The sequence below is a fragment of the Chlorocebus sabaeus genome, chromosome 28, assembly GCF_047675955.1.
Source record: "Chlorocebus sabaeus isolate Y175 chromosome 28, mChlSab1.0.hap1, whole genome shotgun sequence".
In the NCBI taxonomy this organism is placed as follows: domain Eukaryota; kingdom Metazoa; phylum Chordata; class Mammalia; order Primates; family Cercopithecidae; genus Chlorocebus; species Chlorocebus sabaeus.
In genome coordinates, this window is record NC_132931.1 from 10,200,344 (window position 1) to 10,219,718 (window position 19,375).

A 19,375-nucleotide genomic window follows, 5' to 3' on the forward strand; every position below is an offset into this window, starting at 1 on the left:
TATTGAGGGGCCAGCTTAGATCCCCCAGCCACCAAGGTCCTCTGTCCTCCTCCTCCCGCAAAAGCTTTGTCCTAGCCCCCTACCCATTGGGGCCTCTGTTTGTAGGTGAGACCAACACCCTGTTCCGAAGCAACTCTCTGGCCTCAAAGTCCATGGAGTCTTTTCTGAAGGTGAGTTGCATGCTATATTGTCCTCATCTTACAAATGACAACACGGACCTTCAGAGAGAGCGACAGAGGGGGCTGGGACTTCGACTCCAGTGTTCTATCTCCGCATTCAGAGCCCTTTAAGGTTAAGAATGTGGCTAGGCCGGGCGCGGTGGCTCACGCCTGTAATCCCAGCACTTTGGGAGGCCGAGGCGGGCGGATCACAAGGTCAGGAGATCGAGACCATGGTGAAACCCCGTCTCTACTAAAAATAGAAAAAATTAGCTGGGCGCAGTGGCGGGCGCCTGTAGTCCCAGCTACTCGGGAGGCTGAGGCAGGAGAATGGCGTGAACCCGGGAGGCGGAGCTTGCAGTGAGCCGAGATTGCGCCATTGCACTCCAGCCTGGGCGACAGAGCGAGACTCCGTCTCAAAAAAAAAAAAAAAAAAAAAAGAATGTGGCTAGGCGTGGTGGCTCACGCCTGTAATCCCAGCTCTTTGGGAGGCTGAGGTGGGCAGATCACTTGAGGTCAGGAGGTCGAGACCAGCCTGGCCAACATGGCGAAACCCCATCCTACTAAAAATACAAAAATTAGCCTGGCATGGTGACGGGCACCTGTAATCCCAGCTACTGGGGAGGCTGAGGCAGGAGAATCGCTTGAACCAGGAGGTAGAGGTTGTAGTGAGCTCACGCCACTGTACTCCAGCCTGGGCCACAGAGCAAGACTCCGTTCCCCGCCCCCCCCACCAAAAAAGTGTGTGTGTGTGTGTGTGTGTGTGTGTGTGTGTGTGTGTTTAAAATTTAAGTTAGAGTCTCACTATGTTGCCCAGGCTGGTCTCAAACTCCTGGCCTCAAGTGATCCCCCTGCCTTGGCCTCCCAAAATGCTGGGATTACAAGGGCTAAGAATTCTAGTCATTCATTCATTCACACCCTTATTCATTCATGGATAAGCAGTTTGCCCTGTATGTGTACCTGGCCCCCTCCTGGGCGGATAGTGCAGGAAGATGGTGCAGGAGCGGCTGCCGGGAGAGGGTGGGCAGCTGGAGTGGGATTGGGGGAGACAGGATCAATGTGACTTGCGGTGGTCCCCAGGTGGCCGGGATGCAGTACCTGCACGGCGTCCTGGGCCCCATCATCAACAAGGTGTTTGAGGAGAAGAAGTATGTGGAGCTGGACCCCAGCAAAGTGGAAGTTAAGGATGTAGGGTGAGGCCGGGGGTAACCCCGGGGGGATGTGGGGTGCAGCGGCGTGGAATCAGGCCCCGTCTGCACGTGTGTTTGTGGCTCTGCCCACCCATGTATTGTCCCCTGTGTCCGTATCCTGGCTGCTGCAAGAGCCACTGTTCCTGTCGTGGCCCTGGCGCTGACCGCGACCCCCTCTACCGCCCCGCCCCGTTCCACGCAGGTGCTCGGGGCTGCACCGCCCTCAGACAGAGGCCGAGGTGTTAGAGCAGAGCGCGCAGACGCTGCGCGCCCACCTGGGGGCGCTGCTGAGCGCGCTCAGCCGCTCGGTTCGCGCGTGCCCCGCCGTGGTGCGCGCCACCTTCCGCCAGCTCTTTCGGCGCGTGCGCGAGCGATTCCCCGGCGCCCAGCACGAGGTGCGCCCTCCACCCGCCGGGCTAGACTGGGCCGGGTTGGACTGGGCCGGGTTGGACTGGGCTGGGGCTGCGGGTGAAGAGCGGTGGAGGAACCAGGGAGCGCTGGGGAGGATAAGGGAGGCGGTGTCCCGGGGAGGATCAGGGACGGAGCCTAAGGGGAGGGGGCTGCCAGGAGCCCAGGCCTGGGGGACCCCAGCCCGCGCTCTCCCGCATCCCTGCAGAATGTACCGTTCATCGCCGTCACCAGCTTTCTGTGCCTGCGCTTCTTCTCTCCCGCCATCATGTCTCCCAAGCTCTTCCACCTGCGGGAGCGCCACGCGGACGCCCGCACCAGCCGCACCCTGCTCCTGCTGGCCAAGGTGCGGGCCTTGCGGCCAAGGGGGGGATGCACAGCTGGGTGTCCCACCGGGGCCCTGGCCTGGACTGCAGTGTGTTCCTACCGGCTCCGGCGAGGCCACTGGCACGCCTACGTGGGCACTGTACTTCACAGTTTGCAAAGCCTTCCTGTGGCCACCTTGTTCCAGCTCCATCTCATGGATAGGGGAACAGGCCTGCGAGGGGTCGGAGGTGGCCAAGGCCGCCCAACCTGTCGGTGGTGAATCGTGGGACCTTCCAACCCGGGTCTACTTACTCTCAGGCTGCACCTATCTGCCTGGCACCGGGGTGGGGTACCCAGTGCAGCAGCGTCTGTTAAACCTGCAGAGGAAGGTGCAAGTGGTCTCAGTTATAAAAAGGCATCAAACTCCATGATCCACTCCTCCCTGATCCCTCGTGGGGCTGGAAGGGGCCCGTGGGCATGGCCTCTGTCGCCTCTGCCTCCATCTCTAAGGCTGAGTAGCAAAGACTTGGGGGGTGAGAGGGGGTGCAGTGGCTAGGCCCCTGACCCAGCAGAGCCTGGTCCTTCCTGCTGTCGCCTCCAGGCAGTCCAGAACGTGGGCAACATGGACACGCCGGCTTCCAGGGCCAAGGAGGCTTGGATGGAGCCGCTGCAGCCCACCGTGCGCCAGGGCGTGGCGCAGCTGAAGGACTTCATCACCAAGCTCGTGGACATCGAGGAGAAGGATGGTGAGCGCAGCCCTGCGCCGACCCGCCCACAGCCTACTGCTGACGTTTGCTCCGCCCTTGAGCCCCACGGCCTCACCCACCACTGTTTCTGCCTCTGGTGGCCCCACTCACCGCCTGCTGTTGACATTTGCCAGGCTCCCAGACCATAGACCCACCCACCACTGTTTGTGCTTCCTGTGACCCTGCTCACTGCCTGCTGTTGACGTTTGCCCCACCCCTAGACCCATGGCCTCACCCACCATCTGTGCCTGTTGACATTTGCTCCACCCTTGAGCTCCATATTGGTCAGTAGCCACCTGCTATTGACGCGTGTCCCGCCTCCAAGCCCATGGCCCTGCCTACCTCAGTCCACCCGTCACCCCGCTCACCACCTGCTGTTGATGTTTGCTGCACCTTTGAGCCCCATGACCACGTCCACTGCCAGCTGTTCACACTTGCTCAGCCCTTGAGCCCCATGGCCCCGCCCACTGCTCCGCCCCCCGGCCCCGCCCTCATTCACTGGGCTCTCGATTCCCCCCTCCCTCCCTGGCCTGGCAGAGCTGGACCTGCAGCGGACGCTGAGTTTGCAGGCGCCACCTGTGAAGGAGGGGCCACTCTTCATCCACAGGACCAAGGGCAAGGGCCCCCTCATGTCCTCCTCCTTCAAGAAGCTCTACTTCTTCCTCACCACCGAGGCCCTCAGCTTCGCCAAGACGCCCAGCTCCAAGGTGGGTAAGGAGGGAGGCCGGCAAGTGAGGCTCTGAGAGGTTATGGCACCTTAGAGGCACCTGTCCCCTTCCTTGGAGCCCACCTGAGGTCCCCCGGGGTCAGAGAAGAAAGCCAGGTGTGTGGCATCTGTACTGCTTGTCAGAACCTAGGAGGGCTGGACATGGTGGCTGACGCCTGTAATCCTAGGACTTCGGGAGGCCAAGGCGGGTGGATCACTTGAGGTCAGGAGTTCCAGACCAGCCTGGCCAACGTGGAGAAACCCTGTCTCTACTAAAAATACAAAAATTAGCCAGGCGTGGTGACGGCTGTAGTCCCAGCTACTCGGGACGCTGAGGCACAGGAATCCCTTGAACCCAGGAGGCAGAGGTTGCAGTGAGCCAAGATTGTGCCACTGCACTCTAGCCTGGGCAACAGAGCAAGACTCCGTCTCAAAAAAAAGGAGGAAGATGATTCGACCTTACCAAGTTGTTGAGGATTAGATGAGATGATCTCCCTAAGGGTCTTGACCCAGGGCCTGGCAGGTAGTACTATTTAGGCAAATGGTATTATTAAAGAAAGCACATCACCTGGGCTGCTAGGTGAGGAGGAGGCTAGGGCAACCAGGAGAGGCTTCCTGGAAGAGGCAGGAATATAGAAGCATGGAAGCTTGGTGTGGGAAGGGATCTCAAAGATCATCTTGTAGAGCCCTCTCTGAGTCATGGGTCACCTCTCCTGCAAGCTCTCTTCTCCCAGGAAGGGCTGAGGACATACTTCCTCCACAGACCTGGTGACCTCTTGCTGTACACCTGCCCCCAGTCATGCAGGCTATGGGGGATGGTCGGCCAGGAGTACCCAGCCTAGCCCTGGGCAGGTGAGAGTGGGCTTGGGGTAGGTGAAGGAGCTCATCACTCACCCTGTTCTCAAAGAACCAGCTCAGGGGTCCCACCAGATGAGGGGCCTGCCCCTTCCATCCCGAGATTCCTCAGATGATGATAACTATTTTTTGAGATGATAACTATTTCTTTCTCTGTCACCCAGGCTGTAGTGCAGTGGTGCGATCGTAACTGACTACCGCCTCCAACTCCTGGGCTCAAACAATCTTCCTGCCTCAGCCTCCCAAGTAGCTGGGATTACAGGCATGTGCCACCAAGCCCGGCTAATTTTCTTTAACTTTTTTTTTTTGCAGAGACAGGGTCTTGCTATGCTGCCCAGGCTGGTCTCAAACTCCTGGCCTCAAGCAATCCTCCCGCCCCAGCCTCCCAAAGCACTCAGATGATTATTATGCATCTTCCTTGCCAGGGCTGAAAGATTTGGCTACATGGGCATTATTTAATTCTGGTCCCTTTTTTTTTTTTTTTTTTTCTGAAGTGGAGTTTCACTTTTGTTGCCCAGGCCAGAGTGCAATGGTGCGATCTTGGCTCACCGCAACCTCTGCCTCCTGGGTTCAAGCGATTCTCCTGCCTCAACCTCCCGAGTAACTGGGATTACAGGCATGAGCCACCACAGCCAGCTAATTTTGTATTTTTAGTAAAGACGGGGTTTATCCATGTTTATCAGGCTGGTCTCGAACTCCCAGCCTCAGGTGATCCACCTGCCTTGGCCTTCCAAAGTGCTGGGATTACAGGCGTGAGCAACTGTGCCCAGCCAGGATATGACTGTTAGAGCCTGGGACTACAAAAGCAAGTTGGAAAATTAATAAATGCAAAGTCACACAGCCTTGGCCATGGCTGGATTGACTTTGTAGCCCAGGGAATACTGGCTGTCCAGACACTACCCCAAAGCTCACCACCTCCCAGGCCTTCTGGGAGTGCTCCCCTGAGAGGCCAGGTCCTCCCCTCCCAGTTGCTGGGCACTTGGTCACCATCAGTCTGTGCTCTGCCCTGGCTGAGGTCACTCTGGGTCTCCCACACCTACCCCTGGTGCTGCAGAAGGGGAGGCTGAGGCCCAGAGGTGGGGAATGGAATGGCCCTGGCTAGGTCCCTAAACCTTCTCCTCCCTGCCTGCCCCAGAAAAGCGCCCTCATCAAGCTAGCCAACATCCGGGCAGCGGAAAAGGTGGAGGAAAAGAGCTTTGGCAGCTCGCACGTCATGCAGGTCATCTACACGGATGATGTCGGCAGGCCCCAGACTGCCTACCTGCAGTGCAAGGTGCGGGGAGGGGAGCAGGTGCTGTGGGAGTGGCCTGAGCACTGTGGAAGTGGCTTGGATGCTATGGGAGAGGCCTGGGTACTGTGGGAGTGGCATGAGCCTTGTGGGAGTGGCCTGGGTGCTGTGGGAGTGGCCTGAGCTCTATGGGAGTGGCCTGGGTGCTGTGGGAATGGCTTGAGCTCTATGGGAGGGGCCTGGGTGCTGTGGGAATGGCTTGAGCTCTGTGGGAGTGGCCTAGGTGCTATGGGAGTGGCCTGAGTGGACTGGATGAGAAAAGAGTTGATTGAGCCTCTCGATCCCCTACCAGCTACATCAATCATCGCAGGGTTTGTCTGATCTGGGAGGTGTCGGGGACAGATGTGTGTGTGTTGTCCAGGGGTCTGAGCCCCCAGGAGGCCATGGCCCATGTCTTTCCCTGGGCATCCATGTGCAGGTCTGTCTGTGTATGGGCCAGTGTACAGACAGGTGCATCCCTGTGATGTGAAATTTGCGCGTTGTACCCGTTTGTTGGAAACTATTTCCAGATAACTGAGATTAGGGCCAGGCACGCTGGTTCATGCCGATAATCCCAGTGCTCTAGCCAGGGCAACAGAGCAAGACCCTGTCTCTAAAAAAGAAAGTCTGAGCTGGCACCTGTGTGTTTCTGTGTCTGTATCAACGTGTAATAATCAAACGTTATGCTCTGTGTGGCTCTGGATGCATGTTCTCAAATAACCTTCTCATCTGTTCCTTCATTAACTCATTCATTCATTTATTTAAAAAATACTTACTGAGCACCTCCTAGGTTCCAGCCATGATTCTAGGTAAGGGGATACCATGGCAGACGAGGCAGAGTCCTGCCCTCATGGAGCTGATATCCCAGGGAGAAGATGGGCCAATAAATACATGTTTCAAATGTCAGGCCAGGCACAGTGACTCATGCCTGTAGTCGCAGCACTTTTGGAGGCCAAGGTGGGAGGATGACTGGAGGCCAGGAGTTTGAGAATAGCCTGGCCAATGTAACAAGACCCCATCTCTACAAAAAATAAAAAATTAGCCAGGCATGGTGGCATGCACCTGTGATCCCAGCTACTTGGGAGGCTGAGGCAGGAGGATTGCCTGAGCCCAGGAGTTGGAGGCTGCAGTGAGTTGGAGGCTGCAGTGAGCTATGATCACACCACTGCACTCCAGCCTGGGTGACAGAGTGAGACCCTGTCTCTTAAAAAAAAAAAAGTCAAATTGTGATAGTGACTTGAAGGGAACCAGAAGGGACTAAGGGAGCAAGGGAGAAAACAGAGTGGGGTATAGCAGGGAGCAGTCTACCCTATAAAGAGTGGTCAGGGAGGACCTCTGATGGGTGGCATTCGAGCAGGGACCTTGTAGGAGGGTGACCCAGATGCATACTAGGGCAGGAACATGTGGGACAAGTAAGAAGCCTGCAGCTGGAGGGGCAGGCGTGACCGTCCTAGAGGAAGTCACAGACCTGCTCCCTCTGTGCCCTTTCCTCTAGGGGTTCCCTTTTGGGTCAGGGTCCAGAGCCACCAGGAAAAGTAGTGATATCAGGGCCACCAAATATAGTTGGCGGGTTCTGGAATACCTATGAGTGGGGCCAAGGGGCCAATGGCAGCTGAAGTCCAGCCCACACCAGCCTCCTGGGCTCCTGCCATCCCGGTGCCTTTTGCGGGGACAAGTGGAGCTGCTGCCACCAAAGAGAAAGGACAGGTGGGAGAGGAGAAGATGAGGTCTTGCTGTGTTGCCCAGGCTGGTCTTGAATTCCTGGGTTCAAGCGATCCTCCCACCTCGGCCTCCCAAAGTGCTGGGATTGTAGGAGTGAGCCACCGCACCTGCTCTCCAGGCCGTGCACCCCGGCATGGGCCACGTTACCCTGGAGGAAGGGCAGCCTCTCCTAATTCACTCAAAGCTGCTGGGTTGGGGTGGTGGGGAACATGGCATCTGGCATTAGGAGGGCTTCCTGGAGGAGGTGACATCTGAACAGGCCTCCCCCTCCACATCCCCGGCAGTGTGTGAATGAACTGAACCAGTGGCTGTCTGCGCTGCGGAAGGTGAGCATCAACAACACTGGCCTGCTGGGCTCCTACCACCCTGGTGTCTTCCGTGGGGACAAGTGGAGCTGCTGCCACCAAAAAGAGAAGACAGGTGGGAGAGGAGGCCTGGACCCCAGGCTCTGCATCCGTCCACTGCGAGATTGGGCCTCTGGCTGAACGACAGGGCCCTGAGCCCTGCTGTGTACCTGCAGGGACCTAACCCAAGGAATGGTGGCCCCTCCAGGTGCTCTGGCCAGAAAGGGTCCCATGGACCAGGTGGTTTGGGAAATGCCCCGTGTTGCCTGTGATGCATATGAGTGAATTCGCTGATGACTCTAAGGAGACCCGAAAACATGTTAGAATCCCATTTCTTTTTTCTTCTTCTTTTTTTTTTTTTCTCACTCTGTCGCCCAGACTAGAGTGCAATGGCACAATCTCAGCTCACTGCAACCTCCACCTCCCAGGGTCAAGCAATTCTCCTGCCTCAACTTCCCCAGTAGCTGGGATTACAGGCACTCGCCACCAAGCCTAGCTAATATTTTTGTATTTTTACTAGAGATGGGGTTTCACCATGTTGGTCAAGCTGTTCTTGTTTTTGTTGTTGTTGTTGTTTGATACCGAGTCTAGCTCTATCATCCAGGCTGGAGTGCAGTGGTGAGATCTTGGCTCACTGCAACCTCCGCCTCCCAGGTTCAAGTGATTCTCCTGCCTCAGCCTCCCAAGTACCACGGGTACAAGCCACTGCACTCAGCTAATTTTTGTATTTTTAGTAGAGATGGGGTGTTACCATGTTGGTCAGGCTGGTCTCCAACTCCTGACCTCATGATCCGCCTGCCTTTGGCCTCCCAAAGTGCTGGGATTACAGGCGTGAGCCACCATGCCCGGCCTAGAATTCCATTTCTAACACAGTTTAACCCAGCACTTCCCAAACTCATTTGACAGGGAACTCTTCTCTTCCCCAAGGAGCTTCTTACAGAACCGGTGTTCTGAGGAACATACTTGAGGAACCCTCTGCTCATGAGCCAGAGAGCCCCTGGGTTTGCACACCCCCATACTGGTGGTCTCAATCCAGAGCTGTGGGTGGGAGGGGACCCTGAGCCTTGGGCACTAGAGGGATGGCAGAGAGGAGTTTCTAGAAGGACTCCATACTGTGTAGTACTCTAGCTTCTAGCACCTGTGGCTTTATTTACTTAATTTTTGAGACGGAGTCTCGCTCTGTCGCCCAGGCTACAGTACAGTGGCGCGATCTTGGCTTACTGCAAGCTCCGCCTCCCGGGTTCACGCCATTCCCCTGCCTCAGCCTTCTGAGTAGCTGGGACTACAGGCGCCCGCCACTGCGCCCAGCTAATTTTTTTTTTTTTTTTTTTTTTGAGACAGAGTCTCGCTCTGTCGCCCAGGCTGGAGTGCAGTGGCCGGATCTCAGCTCACTGCAAGCTCCACCTCCTGGGTTCACGCCATTCTCCTGCCTCAGCCTCCCAAGTAGCCGGGACTACAGGCGCCCGCCACCTCACCCGGCTAGTTTTTTGTATTTTTTTAGTAGAGACGGGGTTTCACCGGGTTAGCCAGGATGGTCTCGATCTCCTGACCTCGTGATCCGCCCGTCTCAGCCTCCCAAAGTGCTGGGATTACAGGCTTGAGCCACCGCGCCCGGCCATTTTATTGTATTTTTATGCGAGATGGGGTTTCACCGGGTTAGCCAGGATGGTCTTGATCTCCTGACCTCGTGATCTGCCCGCCTCGGCCTCCCAAAGTGCTGCGATTACAGGTGTGAGCCGCCGTGCCCGGCCTTTGTACCGGTGGCTCTTGAGTACTTGAAATGTGGCTTGAGGAGCTGAGGGGTTTTTTTTGTTTAATTTTGTAAAACAGGGTCTTGCTCTGTTGCCCAGGCTGGAGTGCAGTGGCATGATCATAGCTCACTGCAGCCTCCAACTCCTGGGCTCAAGCAATCCTCCTACCTCAGCCTCTGAGTAGACTGGGACTACAGGCACGTCACCATACCTGGCTCATTTAAAAATAATTTTTTTAAAGGTGAGGTCTTGCTATGTTGTCCAGGCTGGTCTTGAATTCCCAGGCTCAAGCAATCCTCCTGCCTCAGCTTCCCAAAGTGCTGGGATTGTAGGAGGGAGCCACCACATCTGGCCTGAGTTTTACATTTTTAAAAATGTTGTTTTGGCCAAGTGTGGTGGTGGCTCACGCCTGTAATCCTAGCACTTTGGGAGGCCAAGGCGGGCGGATTGCCTGAGCTCAGGAGTTCAAGATGAGCCGAGGCAACATGGTGAAACCCCATCTCTACTAAAAGACAAATAAATAAATAAATAAATAAATAAATAAATAAATAAATAAATAAATAAATAAATAAATAAGCAAGCAAGCCAGCCAGCCAGGTATAGCAGCATAGGCCTGTAATCCCAGCTACTCAGGAGGCTGGGGCAGGAGAATTGTTTGAACCCGGGAGGCAGAGGTTGCAGTGAGCCAAGATGGTGCCACTGCACTGCAGCCTGGCAACAGAGCAAGACTCCATCTCAAAAAAAAACAACAAACAAACAAAAAAAGTTTTTTTAATTTTAATTAACTCAAATAGCTTCATGTGGCTAGCTGCCACCTTGTAGAACAGCACAGTTCTAGAACTTTTGAGACCTTCTCCCTGTTATCCACACTTACTTTACAGAGTAGACTCAGCACTTGGAGTCCCCTGGCCTTCAGGCCAGGCCAAACCTTGGTCCCCAGAGCCCAGTGTGGCAGAGGCCATTGAAAACTGACCCACCCACTCTAGCCCAGCCCTGGATTTATGGTCAAGTCGTGTATAGGGATGGGTGACTCTTTTGTTATTGTTTTTGTTTTGAGTAGGTTCTCTCATTCTGTCACCCAGGCTGGAGTGCAGTGGCACAATCATAGCTCACTCCAGCCTTGACCTCCTGGGCTCAAGCAATCCTCCTGCCTCAGCCTCCTGCACAGCTGGGACTACAGGCACATGCCCCCACACCCAGCTATTTTTTTATTTTATTGTTTATAGAGTCAGGGTCTCACTATGTTGCCCAGTCTGGTCTTGAACTCCTGGCCTCAAGCTCTCTTCCTGCCTCAGCCTCCCAAAGTGCTGGGATTACAGGTGAGAGCCACTGTGCCCGGCCTCTTGGTGACTCTTTGTAAGGGCATTGCTGGCTGGCTGATATGACCTGCAGCCTCTGCCTAGAACCATCATAGTGATACTTCTCATTATTGGCAAGGTGGGACCCACTGTGGCCCAAGAGACAGGGCCTGTTATTCCACTGTGTGGAGGAGAAGCTGAGGCTTGCGGAAGGCAGATGACTTGGCAAGGTCATAAAGACAGCAAGCTGCAGGAGCAGCTCACTGTAAGGCATGAACCCCCTGTGGCCCACCTCACCATGATGTTAACATTTCAGCCTGCTCCCTTCCAGGCAGACAGCCTTCCAGAAAGTTACCCAGCTCCCTGACGAGGCGCGGTGGCTCACGCCTGTAATCCTAGCACACTGGGAGGCCGAGGCAGGCGGATCACGAGATCAGGAGATCGAGACCATCCTGGCTAACACGGTGAAACCCTGTCTCTACTAAAAATACAAAAAATTAGCCGGGCGTGGTGGCGGGCGCCTGTAGTCCCAGCTACTCGGGAGGCTGAGGCAGGAGAATGGCGTGAACCCGGGAGGCGGAGCTTGCAGTGAGTTCAGATTGCGCCACTGCACTCCAGCCTGGGCGACAGAGTGAGACTCTGTCTCAAAAAAAAAAAAAAAAAAGTTACCTGGCTCCCCCGGTCATATCCTGATGACATCCACGCTCTGCAGTCATGCATCCCGTGGTGCAGGGGCTGACCCCAGGAGAAGTGGCTGCCCCCAGAGGGTGGGGAGCCGAGGCAGGGCCTGGGTCAGACTTACCAGGCTGTGCTCCCAGCCCTGCCCTCACCAGGGTCCCCCAAGTGCATCTCTCTCCCCTCCAGGCCTCCGTTTCTCCATCTATGCAACCAGAAAGTTGGACATGGTAGTCCCAAGTGTCTGCTTGTGACTTTGCCCTCTCTGTGCCCCCAGGTCAGGGCTGCGATAAGACCCGGTCACGGGTGACCCTGCAGGAGTGGAATGACCCTCTTGACCATGACCTTGAGGCCCAGCTCATCTACCGGCACCTGCTGGGCGTGGAGGCCATGCTGTGGTGAGTCCCACCCAGGAGAGCCTGTGCAGCCCGGGGAACGTGGCAGGCTTGGGGCTGCTCCATGGTGGCTGGTCACCTCTCTTCTAATTGGCCACATCTGGGGAGGGCACCAGGAGTACCTCTCTGCAGCACGAGGCCAACTCAGGTTAGGACGGAGGCCCCAAGGGTCAAGGCCATGCCTGCTTCATGCTGTGTGCTGAGCCCCCCTTGCAACCTGGCCAGCTGTTTCCCCGGGCCCTTGGAGCACAGGCACAGCCTCGGCCAGCTCCCTGAATCCTTGACCATCTTGCTTCATCCAGTGGTTCTCAGCCCTGGCAGAAGCTTAGAAAAACAGGATGCTTTTAAAGATCAGCTTTAAAAACAGGATGCCAAGGCCCCATTCAATCAGGGCCTCTGGAGATGCGGCCGGTGCCGGGATACTTCAAGGTGATCCAGTGATTCCCACACACTCAGCTTCCCCTGAGCCAGCTGGAGCCGGAGCTCGTTCCTCTCTCACACCCCTACACCCTGTGAGGAGGAAGGGTGTGGTCCTCCCCATTCCTCATAGACTCTTCCGGGTTTATCTCTGCCCTCAAAACCCACGAAGGTGGGGTGCGGTGGCTCATGCCTGTTATCCCAGCTCTTTGGGAGATGGAGGCAGGCGGATCGTCTGAAATCAGGAGTTTGAAACCAGCCTGGCCAACATGGCGAAATCTCATCTCTACTAAAAATACAAAAATTAACTGGGCATGGTGGAGGGTTCCTGTAATCCCAGCTACTGGGGAGGCTGAGGCAGGAGAATTGCTTGAACCCAGGAGGTGGACATTGCAGTGAGCTCAGATTGTGCCACTGCACTCCAGCCTGGACCACAGAGCAAGACTCCATCTCAAACAAAACAAATCAAAACCAAAAAAAAATCCAAAGGGCATTCTGGTCAACCCACAGCGGTGTGGGGAGGAGTAGGAGACACAGGGAGGGAGAAGGTGCAAGGTGGCCTGGGGCCGAGGCTGGGCCCGTATTTCCTCTTCATAGACTGAAAGAGTCAACCCTGCCATCACCCCCAGAGCCACCTCTAGCCCCGGAGGCCCATGCTGGGTCACCCCCAGCCTTCCCACAAGGACACCAGAAGCTCCGGCAGGGCAGGTAGAGGATGCTGGCCCTGACTCTGACCTCCCCCACAGGGAGAGGCACCGGGAGCTGAGCAGGGGCACAGAGGCAGGCACGGTGCCCGCGAGCCCTGGCGAAGGTAGGTCCTGCCCCCCTGGGACTTGCTCGTGGCCGGAACCCCCACCAGGGATGCACGGGTGGGGTCCTCAGGCTCACTCCCAGGGTCCCTCACGGCTGCCTCTGCCCACAGCTCCCAAGGACTCACTGGCCCAGCTGCTCTGGGTGCTGCAGGACCTCCGGGAGGCCCATAGGTCCAGCCCGGCCGGCTCCCCGCCCTCAGAGCCCAACTGCCTCCTGGAGCTGCAGACGTGAGGCCCGCCCTGCGCTCCCGTTGCTGAGTCCCCTGCCAAGCGCTCGGAGGCCCCCCCGCCCCCAGACTCTGCACCCCTCACCCCCGTCCTCCTCAGGGTGCAGGGCCTAGGTCTCTTCCAAGGGGGGGTGAGGGGGAGTCAGGAATAAGGGGATCCCCAGAAGTGCAGAGCTGAGCAGGCCTGGGCCTGTCATGGCTGGCCTGAAGTGTCCCTGGCCCTCTACAGCCGCTGCAGCCATCACTGCCTCTCCAAGGACCCCCCTCTCCCGCCTAGGACAGACCCAGCCAGAACCACCGCTAGGACAGGCCACACCCAGGAGTCTGGCCTCCAGGGACCTAGAGAATGGGAGGGAGAACGGGGCCCCAGGAGACCCGGCCGCCACCCCACCCGCTACCCTTGGGTGGCACAGGGCTGTGCTGTTGCCAACAGTAAACCTGCTGTTACTGTCCAGGCTGTGGGGTCTTGTGATGGGGGTCTGGGGAGAAAGTGGGCCCAGGGGAACCTTGGAGGCTGTCGGTGGATGTGCCAAGGATAGGGCCTGGGCATCCCTGTTCCCCCCTCTTTCTTCCCCCTACTCATCTGGGGTGGGGACTCCTTTCCCTTCCCAGTTGCTGTCCCCACCATGTCCCTGGGTCCCCTCTTCCATGCCCCACAGGCCACAGAGCCCAGTGTGTCCAACCAGCTGTTCTCTCCTCAAAGCAGCCCCCAAGCAAGTCCTTTCTCTAGGGTGTCTCTGAGGACAGCACAGAGGCGGGGCTCAGAGACCCCATTCCTCTTCACGTAGCCCTTACCCCAAGCCCATTAGCTGTGTGGCTGGCAGTGTTGGCCCTGTGGAGGCTCCCGTCCCCCCAACCTTTGTGTCACATGGGCTGCCAGGCTTAGCTCCCAGCTGCGTCCACAGGGACCTGGATCGGGGTGGGGACAAGGCCTGGACTCTCCTTCTCCGGAAGACCTTCAGCTCCAGCCTTGCCGCGCAGTCACCTCCTTCCCCACTCTGACCCCAGATCCCAAAGGCCCACCCTTGCCCCAGCCCCTTCCTGGCCCCATGGGGTTTCTCTGATGCCTTTATCATAGAGGCCCCGGGCTGGTCCGATGGTCGGCAAAATTTGACTGTGACCCGCTCCGCACTCTTGGGGACTTAGAGCCCCTGGTGTCCTGGGATCTGGCCTGCCTTTCTTTGGTCAGTCCCTGTGGTCCCCCACCAGCTCCCCCTCCCATAGGGCTACCCACTAAGCCCTGCCCCCAGCCCAAGAGGAGTCCCCACTGCCTGTGGGGCAGTGATGTCTGGCCACCGGCTCACACCGATGACTTGGTCCTGGGGTGGCAGAAGCAGCAGGTGACAGGAGCAGGGCCCCTGTCCCTCTCCTCCGGCCTTGTGGTACCCAAGCCACACGTTGTGCCCGCTCTTGGGGCTGACCTGCTACAGGGACCACCAGCCGCTGCTACTGTGGGCCGCCCCGGGGCAGGGTGGGCAGGGCCTTTGTGCCTTATGAGGACACAGAAGTCCCTGAGGCCTCCAGACCTGGCTCAGCCAACCTCCTTCCTTCCCCGGCTGCCCCCCACTCAAAGGCTGCCTCCTTCCCAGTGCCCACCGGCTCCAGGCTCCTCACAGCAGCAGCTCAGACACAGGGCGCCTCTAGGTGGTCCCAGCCCTCCAGGGGGGGTGCTGTTTTCACATCTGCCTACCTCCATTCATTCATTCCTCACCTTTATCCTGTTATCTGTATCTTGTTTAAGCTACCAGGAAGGAAAGGGAAGAAGAGATCAGGAAACTGGGACCCTCAGAAGGGAGGAGTGGGCTTGGAACTTAGACATCCACCTCAGAGCTCAAATAGGTTGTTTAAAATCACATTCGATTTTCAGATGAAGGGGAACTTTATAGATTCTTTTTTTTTTTTTTTTTTTTTGAGACGGAGTCTCGCTGTGTCGCCCAGGCTGGACTGCAGTGGCTCAGTCTTGGCTCACTGCAACCTCTGCCTCCCAGGTTCAAACAATTCTCCTGCCTCAGCCTCCCAAGTAGCTGGGATTACAGGCACCCGCCATCACGCCCGGCTAATTCTTGTATTTTTAGTAGAGATGGGGTTTCTCCATGTTGGCCAGACTCGTCTTGAACTCCTGACCTCAGGTGGTCTGACCTCCTTGGCCTCCCAAAGTGCTGAGATTACAGTTGCAAACCACTGTGCATGGCCAGAACTTTATAATTAAAAGAGACTTGAAGCTGGGTGTGACGGTGCACACCTGTAGTCCCAGCTACTCGGGAGGCCAAGGCAGAAGGATCACCTTGAGGCCAGGGGTTTAAGGCCAGACTGGGCAACACAGCAAAACCTAGTCCCTAAAATTAATTTAAAAAAAAAAAAAGGAAAATAAAGGAAACTTGAGATTTTTGAACTAAATAGTGGTGATGGCTACACATTGTAAATGTAATTAACACCACTGAGTTAAACACTTAAAATGGTTAAAATGGCAAATTTTATATTATACCTATTTTACTACAATAAAAAGTATAAAAGAGAGACTTAGGTGACTTACAGCAACCAATTGCAACAAAACAAAATGTTAAGAAATGACCTTTTTATGAGGCAATTGGAAATTTGAACACTGATCAACTATAGGATGAATAGAATTATTAATTTTGTAAAGGTGTGATAAGATACTGCACTTGGCTGGGCACGGTGGCACATGCCTGTAATCCCAGCTACTTGGGAGGCTGAGGTGGGAGAATCGCTTGAGCTCACGAATTGGAGACCAGCCTGAGCAACATGGTGAAACCCCCGTCTTTACAAAAACAAACACACAAAAAAGATACCGCAGTTGTGTTGTAAGAGTCCTTCTCTTTCAGAACTACATAGTGGAATATTTATGGAATATTTAGGATAAATGATATGGGCATTTGGGATTTGCTGCAAAATGATCCAGAGGCGGGGGTCAGGGGGAGAGGTAGAGATGAGACGAGGTAGAGGGGAGAGGTAGAGGTAGCCATGAGCTGATAATTACGGAAGAGAGATGCGGAGTATGTGGGGGCTCATTATCCTGCATAGTCTAGTTTTGTGTATCTTTTAACTTTTCAAGAATAAAAAAGCTTAAAAAGTATACGTGTCCTGGTCTTACTAGAGACTCGCCCACTGCCAGCCTCCAGCCAGGGAGGGCCAGGTTTGCATTTTCACACACACGTCACGCTCCTCTGCACTCTCAACGTGGAGAGCTTCAAACAGGGAAACCCCAAGCCCTGCTGGCTTCTGCCAACCCCCGAGCAGAAGCATGGGTCCCCCTGGTCACCACCTCACCGCCCTCATCCTGATCTCACCGTACACAGCAAACCCCAGTGTAATTAACAAGACTGAGGATACCTGTAATCCCAGCACTTTGGGAGGCTGAGGTGGGTGGATCACGAGGTCAGGAGATCGAAACCATCCTGGCTAACACGGTGAAACCCCATCTCTACTAAAAAAAAAAAATGCAAAAAATTAGCCAGGCGTGGCGGCGGGCGCCTGTAGTCCCAGCTACTTGGGAGGCTGAGGCAGGAGAATGGCGTGAACCCAGGAGGCGGAGCTTGCAGTGAGCCAAGATCGCGCCATTGCACTCCAGCCTGGGCGACTGAGCGAGACTCTGTCTCAAAAAAAAAAAAAAAAAAAAAAAACAGACTGAGGATACCTGTAATCCCAGCACTTTGGGAGGCTGAGGCGGGCGGATCACCTGAGTTCAGGAGTTCGAGACCAGTCTGGCAAACCATGGCCAACATGGTGAAAGCCCAGTCTCTACTGAAAACACAGAAATTAGCTGGGTGCGGTGGTGCGCATTGTAATCCCTACTACTTGGGAGAATCAGATTGAACCTGGGAGGTGGAGGTTGCAGTGAACCGAGATCACGCCACTGCACTCCAGCCTAGGTGACAGAGTGAGTCTCCATCTCAAAAAAAAAAAAAAGAGGAAGGACAGAGTCTTCAGAGTCTTCCAGAATATCTTTTTTTTTTTTTCGAGACAGAGTCTCACTGTGTTGTCCAGGCTGGAGTGCAGTGGAGTGATCATAGCTCACTGCAGCCTCCAGCTCCTGAGTTCAAGGGATCCTCCTGCCTCAGCCTTCTGAGTAGCTGGGACTACAGGTGTGCACCATCATGCCCATTTTTGTACTTTTGGTAGAGACAGGGTCTCACCATGTTGTCCAGCTTGGTCTCCAACTCCTGGGCTCAAGCCATCCTCCCACTTCAGCCTCCCAGAGTGCTGGGATTAGAGGACCACCGCACCCAGCCACGAACACATTCTCAAAGCTCATCCAAGCAAGCTCTGAGCCTCCCCTCTTTGTCCTTATCCTAGGACAGCCCCCAAAGTCCCAGGGTTCAGACATGACCCCTGACCTGGCTGCCCAGCTAGGTTCTGGGGCAGGGCCAGTGGGGCAGCCTGTATACCTTGGCTCTTCCAGGAACTGTTGAAAGGTAAAGAGGGCTGGGCACGGTGGCTCATGCCTGTAATCCCAGTACTTTGGGAGGCCGAGGTGGGTGGATCACCTGAGGTCAGGAGTTCAAGACCAGCCTGGCCAACATGGTGAAACCCTGTCTCTACTAAAAATACAACAATTAGCTGGGCATGGTGGCAGGTGCCTGTAATCACAGCTACTCGGGAGGCTGAGGCAGGAGAACTGCTTGAACCCGGGAGGTGGAGGTTGCAGTGAGCCAAGATCATGCCACTGCACTCCAGCCTGGGCGACAGAGAGACCCTGTCTCAAAAAAAAAAAAAAAAAAAAAAAGGTCAAGGGGAGATTTAGATTCAAGGGGCCTGCCCTCTCCCTCTTCCCTATGGCTTTTGGGGCCATATCAGTGTTTTCTCCTGGCTGTGGCCTTGGTGGATACCATTTCCCCCTTAAGCAGCCCACCAGCCTGACCCCTTAGAGCTTCATAGCCTCCTGTGGTCTGCCATCCTATGGGCCTCCTAAGCCTTTTTGCTGGATTGGGTCCCTCCCCTCCCTTCCTGGCCCAAGGCCTGGGTCCAGGGACGGCTGAGCCTGATGCAGCCCCCACCCCACCCTAAATCACCAGCACATGGTTCTCTGGCTACTTCCTTAGGGGTACACAAAAGTCCTCATACCTGTTGGATCTCATTGGGTTTCAAGGACCTACTGTCCAGGAAGTACGGCCTCCAGGGTCTCCTGAGCCTAAATGCAGGCAGTGATAGGGAAAGAGGCATGGACTTATTAGGACTACAAGTGGAAACCTGGATCTTGAGTGCACACACACAGCCACCCTTCTGGCAGCATCCACCACGCCTCTCCTCTCCTCCCCAGATCCTGACCACTGCAGCTGGAAGGGAAGTTAACATCAGTGCATGCCTGGCCCTGCCCCCCGGTTCTCTGCTCAGGCCCTGAGCAGAGCTGCCCATAGCCCAGGGTGTCACATTGTTTCTGGAGGCCACCTGGAAAAGCGAGAGGAACAGGAGAGGGTATACCTCCCATCTGCCCCGTGAGACTCCCAGAGACTTCACGCCTCCCAGAGACTTCAAGGCCTGGCATTCAACTGGGGCCTGGGGCAGGTTCCCAGATGTTTTTTGTTGTTGTTGTTGTTGTTTGTTTGTTTTTTGAGATGGAGTCTCGCTCTGTTGCCCAGGCTGGAGTGCAGTGGTGTGATCTCAACTCACTGCAACCTCTACCTCCCGAGTTGAGGCGATTCTCCTGCCTCAGCCTCCTGAGTAGCTGGGATTACAGGTGCCCGCCACCACTCCCAGCTAATATTTTGTCTTTTTTTTTCAGTATAGATGGGGTTTCATCATGTTGGCCACGCTGGTTTCAAACTCCTGAGCTCAGATGATCCTTCTGCCTCAGCCTCCCAAAGTGCTGAGATTACAGGTGTAAGCCACTGCACCTGGACCCCCTTTTTTTTTCTTTTTTCTTTTTTTTTGAGACAGAGTCTCCCTCTGTTACCCAGGTTGGAGGATAGTGGCACATTCTCTGCTCACTGCAACCTCCGCCTTCCAAGTTCAAGTGATTCTCCCACCTCAGCCTCCCGAGCAGCTGGAATTACAGGCACCCACCACCACGCCTGACTAATGTTTGTGTTTTTAGTAGAGACGGGGTTTCCCCATGTTGGCCAGGCTGGTTTTGAACTCCT

At 55.6% G+C, this 19,375-nt stretch overlaps 1 protein-coding gene across 3 annotated transcripts in view; it reads left to right on the forward strand.

Annotated features, from left to right (window-relative positions):
• The window catches only part of RASA4B (RAS p21 protein activator 4B), a 37,153-nt gene extending 21,464 nt beyond the window's left edge, over positions 1–15,689 (forward strand). For 2 of the 3 annotated variants that reach the window (XM_037990460.2, XM_037990462.2), the window contains exons 11-21: positions 106–170; positions 1,239–1,351; positions 1,551–1,743; positions 1,965–2,102; positions 2,664–2,808; positions 3,346–3,515; positions 5,505–5,642; positions 7,643–7,778; positions 11,704–11,824; positions 12,985–13,049; positions 13,161–15,689. In XM_037990460.2, coding sequence (XP_037846388.2) covers positions 106–170; positions 1,239–1,351; positions 1,551–1,743; positions 1,965–2,102; positions 2,664–2,808; positions 3,346–3,515; positions 5,505–5,642; positions 7,643–7,778; positions 11,704–11,824; positions 12,985–13,049; positions 13,161–13,282 — 1,406 coding nt within the window. In that variant the 3' untranslated portion in view covers positions 13,283–15,689. The remainder of the gene's footprint in view (positions 1–105; positions 171–1,238; positions 1,352–1,550; positions 1,744–1,964; positions 2,103–2,663; positions 2,809–3,345; positions 3,516–5,504; positions 5,643–7,642; positions 7,779–11,703; positions 11,825–12,984; positions 13,050–13,160) is intronic. The other variant, XM_037990461.2, reaches the window with a different exon arrangement.
• Positions 15,690–19,375: the final 3,686 nt, after the last annotated feature.